Source organism: Vicia villosa, linkage group LG6, assembly GCF_029867415.1.
Source record: "Vicia villosa cultivar HV-30 ecotype Madison, WI linkage group LG6, Vvil1.0, whole genome shotgun sequence".
NCBI classification, from domain to species: domain Eukaryota; kingdom Viridiplantae; phylum Streptophyta; class Magnoliopsida; order Fabales; family Fabaceae; genus Vicia; species Vicia villosa.
This window is the reverse complement of record NC_081185.1, coordinates 153,869,508-153,882,577: the sequence shown is the minus strand read 5'-3', so window position 1 is coordinate 153,882,577 and position 13,070 is coordinate 153,869,508. Positions and strand designations below refer to the sequence as shown.

Genomic DNA, 13,070 nt, shown 5'->3' with positions numbered 1-13,070 from the left:
ACTTTTATCAAATTAAGAAAATAAATCTTAGTTATTAATGAGTTTAATCTATTCATAAATAATAGATGAATAAATTGTGTATTATTGATTTAAATATATACTAACAAGTAATCACTATCAACTTATCTTTAAAAAAAAATCTTAACAAAATTAATTAACTAATAATTATATATAACAAATATAACAACTAACCTCACTAACTCTAACAAAATTTAAATCACTAAAATTGAAACAAGTATTTTCTAGAATAAATATTTACATGAAATATAAATATATTTAATATCAATTTTAAAGACATAGAGTTAATTTTTAAAATATAATTGATTATATCTTTAAAATTGATCCTATTTAAGTTGAAATTTATAATTTTTGAATCTAAACATAATTCTTATAAATTTATATGTAAATATAAATTATTTTACCTTCGATTCGTGTTTAGTCAGAATCAATTTCACACTATTTATTCATTAAAAAAAAAAATCAATTTTCTTTGCAGACCAACACATGCAATATATACTAAAATTTAACTATTTTGACTATAGGTATCCTTTTGAAAATAGTTCTAAATTTTTAAAAGTTATTTTTAGAAATAACTTTTATAATGATAATTTCTTCAAAAATAATAAAAATTAATTTAACATTCAAAATTTAAATATTCTTTATAAAATTTTTTAACGAATATTTCTTACCTGAAACATTATTTTTATTCGATTTTATAAAATAATGTAAAGAGTGTACCTTGGATTTTCAACAACTTCTTTATCTTCTTTTTTATTTTCTTCACACAGGCCTTGAAAATACAATACTGCAGAGAAAACAAAGTTAACAACAATAAAAAAAATAAAACAGAGAAATATGAACAAGAAATATGGTAAATTACTTACATGATTACTCATAATTTGGTTATTGTGTGATAGGACAGAAAAAACTAGAGAGATGATAGGTGAAAAAACTGAGAGAGATAACTATAAGTGTGGTCGTGGAAACTATATGTAGAAACCTAGAATTCAATATAAAATAAACTATTCTTTTTGCTGATTTGAAAAAATATATATATAAATGTCACTTGATTTCCTCATATTTGATTATACTATTTTTAGAATATTTTGATTGATTTATATTTATATGGCATAGAAAAATCGGTTGATTGGATTTTAAACCTTAATTCTTTTGCCATAATTTGCATAGATTTAATGGCCTATGATTTTAGTCTCTTTTTTATGATTATTTTTTACAACTATGATTAACTTAAATAATAGAAAACAAAATATTGTCAATTCTAAAATAATTTACCAATTCATATTATATACTTCAAAAGATAAAAATAAAATAAAAATTATAAGAGGGAAGACCCATTTTGATCTCTCACAAATATTACAGAATCAAATTAGTCCCTCACAAAAAAATTGACGTAAGTTAATCCCTTACAAAATTTAACCGGATCATATTAGTCATTCTGCTAATATTTTTTTAAATCGGTTTTTTCTTATTTCTAAATCGGTTTTTTTTCGTACTTTTAAATCGTGACTGGACTAACACGTTGAATTTTTTTTTATTTTTTATTTTTTAAATACTAAATTAATTTTTATTTTTAATTTCATTTTTAAACGGTTTTCAATGAATAATATCAAAAAAGTCAAAATTGTTTCTTATAAAGTAATTTTTAAACAAGTAATTTCTATGATTTGTATTATTATTAACAAATTATATACATAAATTTTTATCTATGAGGTCTCAAATTCAAGTCCCTTCAGGATAAATGAATGATTTTCACTCTACAATTAGACAAATCAATTTCTATAGATAATAAAGTGACTATCATTTACAACTAAACAAATCAATTACTATTGTAAATAAAGTGACTATCATTTACAACTAGATAAATCAATTTCTATTGTTAATAAAGTGATTATCATTCTGTCATTTAATCTGAAGGGAATTAGGTTGGTGACCATATTGATACAAATTTTGTATTTTTTATTTTAAATTTAGAATTGTTTAAGATTAACCACATGAGCCTGAGTTCAAATAAGAAATAATTTTGACTTTTTTATATTATTAATTTATAATTGTTTAAAAATGAAATTAAAAATAAAAATCAATTTAGTATTTAAAAAATGAAAAATAAATAAAATCTAACGTCGGAGTCCAATCACGGTTTAAAACTAGAAAAAAACAGGTTTGAAAAAAATATTAATAGAAGGACTAATATAATCTGGTTAAATTTTTTAAAGATTAAATTGAGTCTATTTTATTATGAAGGACTAATTTAACTCGTGTAATATTTGTGAAGGACCAACATAAGTCTTCACTCAAATTATAAATATTTAGTTAAACGTAATAAATTAAGAATGATATAAATATCACTATTTTCATCCTTAAATATAAGAATTCTCAAGGAAATCACGAGAGTTAAAAATATTGATTAGAGAATTAAATTTATTGACAATTTTTAGAATTTTATAGATAGAAAAAAACTATTCAATGTTTATGTAAATGAGCCTGTTGATTTTGATGAAAACCTTCATTCTTTAATTAATATTTTAATAAAAATTGAATAAAAAATTAAGGTTTAAATTCACTTCTTTTTTTTTTTTTAACAAAAAGGTCTAAGCCCAAAAGACAAAAAGCCTACAGAGTAATAACTCTAGCTATCCTAGAATCCCTCTAGCATTTTGATTCCTCTATGACAATATTGACTAAGATAATTTTTTATTAAATTTTTTTAATTAAGTTTTTTTATAAATATATTTTGAACATTATTAAAGATAAATTTTATTTAGCAATTTATTTAAGACTTATTTTAAAATAATAATTTTGGGCCTATAGTCCAGTCATTTTCAAAGTCTCTCCACTCCAACCCACACGTGATTTAAATGTTAAGTTTGTTTAATATATTTAAACATCAAAATTCTCTTCACCTAAAACGATGTGGGACTATTGTATCGACTCCTACAACTGTTTTCATATTCATTGCAAACAAAAGCAACAAAAAAATGCACTAGAGACACCATTACTCTACATGGACTGCTCTGCTTTACTAAACCATGCTCCATTTCTCCAGTATATCATTAGAGTGTAATGAACTATAAAAATATAGAAAGACATAATCTTGATTCTCCAAACTAGACACCAATTCTTGTTAGTTGTCATGTTTAGTGTTTATATTGCAAATTCTTGTCTGAATATCGAACAATCCTTTCCAACTTGTCAATTGCAGAGACTTCGCTAAAATTCCTCCAACTTGAGTGGGATTCATGTTGAAGTCTTTCTCTTTGGTAATATCTCTAAGAAAGCCTCTAATTATTTTGTGCATGACTTTAACATCATTAAGAATTTTAGAGTGTTCATTCACCCTCCTAAGGCTCCTAAGATTGTGGAGGTTTTTTGGAAACCTCCTTTGGGGGATTAGCTCAAGTGTAACGTTGATGATTCTTTTGTGTCTCTTAAGGCTTCATGTGTTGGATTGTTTAGAAACTCGATGGGAGATTTTGTTGTTGGTTTGATTACAAGTTGTTCTTCATTTCATGATGAGTTATGGGGACTTCATCCAAGCAGTTGTTTTTCCTCATAAATTCTCGTGGAACTGGATTTGGTTTGAAACAGACTTCTCAGTTCTGCTTCTTGCCCTCAAGGACCATTCTCTTGTGTCGTGGGAGGTGTGCAAAATTTGCTCAATTGTAAATTTAAGCTCATGTCCTTAACTTTGCTTGTCACCCACACTTTCCGTAAAGGTAATAAATGTGCTGACAAGCTTGCCTCCTTTGATTATTCTTCTCAACCGCTTCTGCTACGGGAACTTTCCACTCATTTTCTCATTCCTTTCATTATTCACAACAAGATAGACTTTTCTTATTTTAGATTCACAAATTATACTTAGGCTCAAGATTTATTCCTCCATTCTTTTTGTATCTTGTCCCCTTCTTCTTATTAAAGTTATTGGCCTATTAAAAAATATAACAAACAATATCATAGTAAATTTATTTATTTTTACTAAAAAGTAAATTGCTCATTACTCAAAACAAAAAGAGTTTACAATTGGGCTTTGAGTCCATTAGAGCTATCTGATTTCCAAGCTTTTGGAAATTTTCTAACCTAAACTCTAGCAAGATTGTGTGTCATTTCATGATTAATTCTAAGATTGTGGCTAAAACGAATCGCTTCAAAGCTCTCCCTCATCTTCCACATAGATCTTCATGTTATTTCGACATTGTTACAAGGCAAATCCTTCTCACCATTCATCATCTTCACCAGATCACTATCATCATATTCAAATTCAATCCTTTTTAGGTCACGTTGAGGTCTAACCCTTTAAAGGATCTTTGGTAGGCTTATCATGTGATCATGTCCATGTGAAGGGCTATATCACTATGAACTCCAAGATGATTAAGGCCAAGTATCTTGTGGTAGAATCCTTGTGCTCGTACAACATCATCATCGAGCGACCCGCATTCAACCTTTTGAGGGCCACCATACCAACTCTCTATATATGCATGAAATATCAGTTGTTGGGTGATCGTATTGGCGTGGTCTAAGGGGATCAAGAAACCACCATGAGGTGTTATGAGGATAATCTAAGGGTCAAAAGGGTGAATATAGTTGTTATCATTGCGCCACAGTCGGACGAAGATGAGGTTAATTTTGTAGATTTGGACCTAAGGATATAGTCAGACAAAGAAAGAATCATTCCTTCATAAGAGTTAAAGAAGGTCCAAATTAACCCCCAAGAGTTCCATACCCTAGACAACAAACATGTGTTAAAAGTAAGCTTAAAAAGTAGAATTGAAGACGTTAACAAGGAAATTAGATGGATACCTCCAAAGGATGGTTGGTTAAAGGGCAACACGTACGCGGATCTCATTAAAGATGGAACTTGGGGTCTATGAGTGATTGTTAGGAATGAAGATGGTGACACCATCAGGATTTTTGACCCAAAGGCCACATGCACGAAAATATATTCCCTAAATGCCACCCTTTGAAAAAAAATTCCTCAAATGCTATCTTTTTTGACTTTTTCTGACTGACCGCCATTCCAAATGACGGATGTGGCAGCGTCCTTCATGTGGCCGCCGTTTGAAATGGAGGGCACCAATATTTTATTTTTATTTTCGTTTTTATTATTTAAACGTTTTTTAAATGATTTTAAATCATTTTTAATTAATAAAATTAGTTAATAATTAAAAATAATTATTTAAACAATAAAATTTTTTTTGAAATTTTTTTCTTTTTTTCAGTCCACGTTCCTATAAACATATGTAAGAATAAATAATTAAAATATAATGCATATAATAAAAAATATTGTAAAAAAATATTAACCTTGAAGCGTACGGATACGTTGGTGGCATCGGAATGATTATAAAAAAATATTAACCTTAAATGATTTTCAAAAAATTATTTTATAATTTTTTTATTGTTGTGCTCTATCATCTTTGATAAGGACTTACTTTGATCCAATACAGAACTAAACATACCCAATTCACTAATTCCAACAACAACATTATTCATCTCATTGGTATTGAAATTATACTAAGATGAAATTGTAAGAAATTATAAGAAACAAATGTTGTATAAATGAATGGAAGAAGAACACAAATAAAACAAAAAAAAAATTAACATAAAAGTATGCCTAATCATTTGGCAGCCTTAGAATACAATTTGTAAGTCAGGCAAGGAGAAGCATCAGTACATTCAAAACCAATTTGTTATGAAACATGTCCTGATACCTTCAAATATAATCACTTCTGAACACTACTCTCTAACTCAACCAAGTATGCAAATAATTAGCTAGCACTGCCATCTCCATTTAAATGTTGAAAAACAATGCTGTTACGATGCGGCCTTGTTTTGCCTCTTGTGCGAGGCTTGCGGCAAGGATTGAAAATATCAGTGTGTGTCTGGATATCATTCTTTTTCTGTCTCTTGGCCACATGCAGGAATTCATTTGCTAAACTTTCAAATGCTTTAACTGTCAATTTGCTGTTTCTGTTGCTTTGTCTCCTTGGATTTATATCAGCCTGTATGCTGAAGGTGAAAGACACAGATTTCTCGACTTCATCACAAGAAGCGCTCATGCATTGAAAACTGTCATTGTGGCTGCTACTTCTGTCTTCTGATGAAGCGGTTGAACTTCCATTCTTCTGGTGGCAAATTGGATCACAAACATTTTGGTTTGCATTTAGGAAGCTAGAAGAATAAGAGAATCCTACTTTATCTGATCCCAAATCTCCTGAAAGATTCTGAACGACGCGGCGATTCTCTGCCTTGACACAAGCAGTCAATCTCCTCCTTTTAGTAGGAACAGCGGCATGATTAGAATCACCTGATCTTACTCTACGATTGAACTGATGAAGCTTTAAGATCCTCTTCAGTTGACTATCATCAAACACGCAGGTGTGTTGATTTTTCTGGCTTTCGACCATCTTGTTTGCATCATTATCACGATTATCATGTGCTTCTTTTTTAACGGAAACTCCACTGTTAGATACACCAATGCAACTATCAGTTTTATCAGTTTCCTTTCTGCCATATATCAGAATCTTAGATTCCACCATCCTTGCTGAAGAGCCACCATTACTTTCGCCTAGAGGATCGGTAGTCATAGCAGAAGCATCTTTCAATTCAACAGGCGGATATCTCTTTTGTTTCACCTTCAATAGTTTTCTTTCAGGAAGTCTATTGGTATCAATAACTGATAGCTTTGTTGACCTCTGTGTATTGCTTTTAGACATATCCTTGTTATGGTTTACTCTCCTAGTATATGTGTTCCCTTTATATCTTTTACCATCAACATCTACCTCAAGTGTATGCACTCTATTAGATGGAACATATTTCGATTCCCTTAAATCAGATGGCTTTCCGCCATGCACCAAACTTGTATGATCTTTATTGAAAGTAGAAGATCGAGGCTTGAGGTAACATTGCCGATGATCGTCGGAGGAATCATCTTCGTTTGATCCTCCTTCTTCAACTTCTTCTTCTTCAAGCACAATAATATTTGGTTCAGCTACTACTTTGCTCAAGACATCCCTAACAGAATCAAAGTAATGTTGCCCTTTCAAAAGTTTTCTCCTCGAAAACTTGTCAACGCCGGGAATAAGAAAAACCAGATCATCTTTGGAGGTAACATAGTCTTGATTCATTGGTTGCTCGGAGTGCCAACCTCTTGCCAGTAAGCGGGGCCAAACAGCTTCCCAGAATAGTTCATTAATTCTGGTTTTGCTCAGCCGAAAGCCTCCTGTCAAAGATCGTACGATATCACCCGGTCCAAGAGAAGACAAAGCTTTGCAAGATGGTGCTGAAAACTCCTCACAACTGTTCTTCCTAGGTTCCAAATCAAACCGAGTAAGGACTCCGTTCTCCTTTCCAATACCTACTGCCTCTGCAAGAGCGCCAAGTCCAACAATAGACTTGATAGAAGATATGTATTTTTCTAGAGAAGTTTTGCCTTCCACAAATGACTTAGAAACCTGAGTATAAATATAAGCAAAGTGAGGACTGAAACTAATGATATATATAACTGGAATTGTTTAAATTTATTATAAAAAAAAGTACTAGTAATTGGCATAGAAGTTTCAAATCATCATGGTTCATCAAAATAAAATGACAACTCACTCAGCAATTCCATTACAATTACCATTGTATCAAATGCACAAAACAGGAAGAGATGAGATTGCACAATTGAATACCTTAGACAAAGTCTCTTGTGATTTTTTAGAGACATGAGGATTCAAGCGAGACAATAGGTCATTTTGCCTCATTTTGGTAGAAAGTTTCTTCGCTATCACACATTTTCTCCCTTTTAACTTCCTGCATTCCGACCATCTACGATATCCATCAGATTTGTAAAACTTTCCATAGTAAAATGAGAGAATTTCCCCCATCCCTTTGTTCTCTAAGAATTTTTTAATCTGAGTAAAATTCTTCCCAAAAATTAACAAACCAAGTACCAAACTTTCTGCGTCAGCATCACTCCATGCAACCGAGACAGGCAAACAAGTTGAAGAAGAGAATGATTCATCATACACATCTTCTTCTGAATAAGCCGGATTCATTGGAAGTGAAAGTTGGTCTGAATTTGAAAAAATTTCCGCCTGGTGGTCAGGACCTATTTTAGGACTGAGTACAGCGTCTCCATAAATAGCACGCTCTGCGAAGGACATCATCTGTCAAGAAAAATAGGAAAATAGGGATGATAAGTATAAACTCGAATCAAGGGTTAGGAAGAAATGTGATATAGGAAATGAAGATTAGATAAAATCATGAAGGAGCATCTATAAAACATGAGATGTAACTAGGCATAAAAAAACAGTAATTGGAAGTGTTAATCACAAGCTACTCGTATTTAACCGGCCACTGATTTTTCAAAACATCATATACTACTACTGATTGAAAGAATTGAGATTTTATAACTCTTATTATCCAATATCCATTCAACTATCCCTAAGGAACCTAAAACAGAACAAAGTTTAGAATACAAATTTGCCAATACATGAAAACCCTGACTTCACCACTGTGACTATTCATGAAATAGGTTCAACATAAATAAATACATTTCAACAATGATTTAGGGAAAAGATGAATGATTTAGATTAGAAAGAAACAAGAGAATGAACCCTAGATCATGAAAGCCAAAACCCCTTGATTGCATGTTGAGAATGAATAAGAAAAATAGATAATAACAAAAAGCACATTGATAAATGAAGAACATACATGAAGATTAAGATTGATCACACACACACAATTTACAAGCAAACAATCAATCAAAATAAACATTTGTTTGTGATTATCAATGTTTTTATCACATACATAACATCACATAACAGAAGAACGTTGATGAATCTTTGATGTTTTGAAAGGAACAACAAGTATACATGATAATAGCAAAAGTAAGCAAAAGGAATAAACGAGTGATGAAGATGATTGATAATGCAAGAAGAAGATAGTGTAATGTAAGGTAGAAGGAGAAAGGGAAAGAAAGAGAACGAACCTGTGAAAGAGATGATGAAGGAACGAAAGAAGCAGCAGAATGAAGTAGTAAGGTTTGTGTTATTTGCTTACTTTTGAAACACGCGAGTTGAGTTTAGTTCTATTGTATTGTAGTATTGATTTAAAAAGAGTAAAACTCCTTGTGCTTTGCTTATATTTCTCAAGTCAGTTTTTCCCCTTATTTTAAATGATTGGGGAACATATACTTCTATGTAGGGACCTTATGAGATTCAAATAGTTGACATGATTTTGTTAGGACTTAGGATGTTATGTTTGATACATTTATCCTTGCCCTCATATGCCAAATTCTTGAAAGATATATTGTCAAACAAGCGAAAGCTCGATGACACTAGTACGGTGGCGCTCACAAAGAAGTGTAGTGTTATCATTCATAACAATCTAGCTCCAAAGATGAAAGACTCAAGAAGTTTCTCAATTCTCTAGGTCATTGGTAATAGTGTCATAGACAAAGCCCTGTGTGATCTTGGAGCGAGCGTCAGTCTAATGCCTCTCTCAATTTGCAAAAGACTCGACCTTTGTGAAGTCAAACCTATAAAAATGTCCTTACAGCTAGCTGTTAAATCCATAGAATACCCGATAAGAATATTGGAAGATGTCCCCATGAAAATTGGTCAGCTGTACATTCTCATTGATTTCGTAGTCATGGATATAGATGAAGATGCTCATATTTTGATCCTCTAAGAAAGACCTTTTTTTTCCTCTATTAGGGCCATAATCTACAATATAAGAAAGTTTGATGTTCTGGAAAATCCCAAAATGCCCCTTTGCTTATATGTTGAGCCACGTGGATGTTGTCTTTGCAAATCTTGCTCTTTTTATGTTACCTTCCACTAACTCATCTTTCTTGCAACAAAACCAAAAAGCTGTTTCGTTTTTTTTTCTTCCTTGGAAACCCAATCTTACTGTTTGCTTTACTCAACCTGTCTTATCATTGCAGCTTCCTCTTTCCCATGCCTCTTCAATCTTAGTCTGTCTTTTACTTCCTTCTTCCCCTTTTCTCCCTCCTCATTTCTCACCAAACTGCGCTTCATCTTCATCTTTCCATTTTCCTCTTCTGTCTTCTAATCTTCTTCGTTCTTCCTTTTTTTCCTCTTTCCCATGACTTTATGATTTCAAAAACAAATCTACATTTGTTATTAACAATATTGCTAACGAAACTCTAGCCGAAGGGAAAAGAATGGCTCGAAGTCTTCCTATAGATGTCAGTTTGCTTTCGTCGCATTTGTGATCGGCATCCACCGTTTGGGGTCTAAATAATCCACATCTGCTGATTCAATGGTATGTTTGATAGTTATTGAGATTTCAATTTTAGGGTTTTCTTTCTTTTTGTATTTTTGTTGGAAAAATTCAATATTTTTTGGATTTTGAATCATCGATTTTCTTTGTTTTGTTATATTCATTGGAAAAATGTAATCTTTATGGGTTTTGAATCTTGGGTTACTGTAGGTTATTACGGAGAGGTTGTCCAAGGAAGAAATTGGTTGTTTAAAAGAGTAGGTTTTACACTATGTCGGTGTTGGTTCGCAGCGGACGACGATTATTATTCTAAAACAGATTCGATTCCAACTTTATCTTTTTTTTTCTTCTGATGTTGTTTATAGGTGTAGATTTCAAATTTGGAGTGGCATGCCCTTTTGATTGATAACTCAAATAACAGGTAATAGTTAGTTTGGAGTAAGTTTGTAAGTTTTAATTTTAAGCTATATTTGATTGAATTCTTTAAGGGCTAATGTGTTAGTTTATTTTACACTTTCTTTATTGCACGCATGGTGTTTGATAAAATGTCTCAGCAAAGGAGAAAGGGAGTCGGTGAACGGGCATATGGCAACTTATTTCTTTGTTTCACAAGTTTTAACAAATGCCGTAATTTTGGTATGTTAGTATTATTCTTCTGTTCACTGGTGTTATTATTTCACCTAACCTATTTAGTAAATAAAATTTACCACACCGCTGAAGCAATATCTCTTCACTAAAAACTAGCTGAAATATATATTTTTAAACCTTTTTCCCTTTGATTTTTAGGTGTGAATGAATGCAGTTAGACAATGGTGATATCATATGCTTTCATAAAGCTTCTGCAATGGGTAACGGGTAACGGGAGAAATTAAATATACTGATAAAGCTTCATTGGTTATAAGATTGGTCAAAACTTTCTCGATGTTTGCATAGGTTCGAACGGGTTAGCACGAAACTGAGGCATGAGATTCTGGTGATTTGTTGGATTTCAATATCTTTTGAGCTTAACAAATTTGACTTAGTTCTGTTTTTGTGCATTTAGATGTCCAGTGTTATTAGCTATTATGCTACAATTTTTCTGTTGGATACGTCGAGAAAAACTATTTTTTAGCTTTTGCAATGCATGGAAAGTATTTTGATGATGTTAGATGTTACTTTTAGTACAATATATGTTGTTTCTGCTTGGAAACTTATATTAACTATGAATAAGTTGACAGAATGTTTTTAAATATTAGTTGGAAGGTTTTGTGGAAAGTTTGTAGAAACCTTGCTTGAAGATGACGACGTCCTGAAGGAACCTTGCTTGGAAGCATGTCCAATTGCTTCACAGAAACATAGGTGCCACTACTTACTGTTAGAACAAGATTTGTTCTGATCAATTATCTTAGTTTTGATGATAACAATAATATGAATTTTGCTTAAGATTATATGGTACTCTAATCCAATGCAATTTCCTTTTCAGGAAATATATATAAAGAGTACGCATAATTCAGCGCTCAGAAGCTTTGTCTCAAAGGGTTCAGCATGCAACATCAGAACATGGTCTGGCAAGACATCAGAAGATGGTCGAAGCAGAATCAGAACATGGGTCTATGGAAGCATCAGAAGAACAAGAGAACAGAAGCACTGAAGTTCTGATGGTATCACGCTCAGAAGCACTTCAAGGTCAGAAGATCAGAAGATGCTATGCACCAAGCTGTTTGACTCTGATGATATTCAAACGTTGTATTCACAAACATCAGATCAGAAGGAAGTACAAGTGGCAAGCTACGCTGACTGACAAAAGGAACGTTAAAAGCTATTAAAGGCTACGTCAGTAGACACAGCGTGAACAAGGCTCGAGGTAGTTGACAAAAGCGTATAACATTAAATGCGATGCTGTACGGAACACGCAAAGCATTAAATGCACTCAACGGTCATCTTCTCCAACGCCTATAAATATGAAGTTCTGATGTGAAGCAAGGTAAATGATTTTAACGATCCTGAACAAAACAACGCCTATTAACTTGCTGAAACTCTGTTCAAAATCAAAGCTCAGAATCTTCATCTTCATCAAAGCTCACTACATTGCTGTTGTAATATATTAGTGAGATTAAGCTTAAACGTTAAGAGAAATATCACAGTTTGTGATTATAGCTTTTAAGAAGCAATTGTAATACTCTTAGAATTGATTACATTAAGTTGTAAGGAACTAGAGTGATCGTGTGGATCAGAATACTCTAGGAAGTCTTAGAGGTTATCTAAGCAGGTTGTAACTAGAGTGATCGTGTGGATCAGTATACTCTAGAAAAGTCTTAGAGGGTATCTAAGCAGTTGTTCCTGGAGTGATCAGTGTGTGATCAGAAGACTCTGGAAGACTTAGTTGCTGACTAAGTGGAGAACCATTGTAATCCGTGCGATTAGTGGATTAAATCCTCAGTTGAGGTAAATCATCTCTGCGGGGGTGGACTGGAGTAGTTTAGTTAACAACGAACCAGGATAAAAATAACTGTGCAATTTATTTTTATCTGTCAAGTTTTTAAAGCTACACTTATTCAAACCCCCCCTTTCTAAGTGTTTTTCTATCCTTCAATTGGTATCAGAGCGCCGGTTCTAAGGTGCAAGCACTTAACCGTGTTTAGAAAAGATTCAGGAAGAGAAAAACGCTTCAGTAAAAGATGGTTGATGAAAGTGAAAAGTCTACACCTGCATCTACATCTGGCTCTGCTGAGCAATACAACGGTAACAATGGTTATACTAGACCGCCGGTATTTGATGGTGAAAACTTTGAATACTGGAAAGATAAACTGGAAAGTTACTTTCTTGGTCTAGATGGTGATCTATGGGAT

At 32.4% G+C, this 13,070-nt stretch overlaps 1 protein-coding gene across 1 annotated transcript; it reads right to left on the bottom strand.

The window, feature by feature from the left end:
- Positions 1-5,780: 5,780 nt before the first annotated feature.
- Positions 5,781-10,043, bottom strand: LOC131615045 (uncharacterized). Its single transcript, XM_058886560.1, has 3 exons — positions 9,927-10,043; positions 7,686-8,162; positions 5,781-7,466 (listed from the first exon to the last, which is right to left on the bottom strand). Exons 1-3 carry the CDS (start codon positions 10,041-10,043, stop codon positions 5,781-5,783), a joined length of 2,280 nt encoding a protein of 759 aa, XP_058742543.1.
- Positions 10,044-13,070: the final 3,027 nt, after the last annotated feature.

Excerpts from the sequence above, each read along its gene's own strand:
- LOC131615045 (XM_058886560.1), bottom strand. The coding sequence starts at position 10,043 with ATGAAGATGAAGCGCAGTTTGGTGAGAAATGAGGAGGGAGAAAAGGGG. Across the intron at positions 8,163-9,926 it reads AAGCTGCAATGATAAGACAG|ATGATGTCCTTCGCAGAGCG; the intron begins GTTGAGTAAAGC and ends TTTTCTTGACAG. Across the intron at positions 7,467-7,685 it reads CACAAGAGACTTTGTCTAAG|GTTTCTAAGTCATTTGTGGA; the intron begins GTATTCAATTGT and ends ATTTATACTCAG.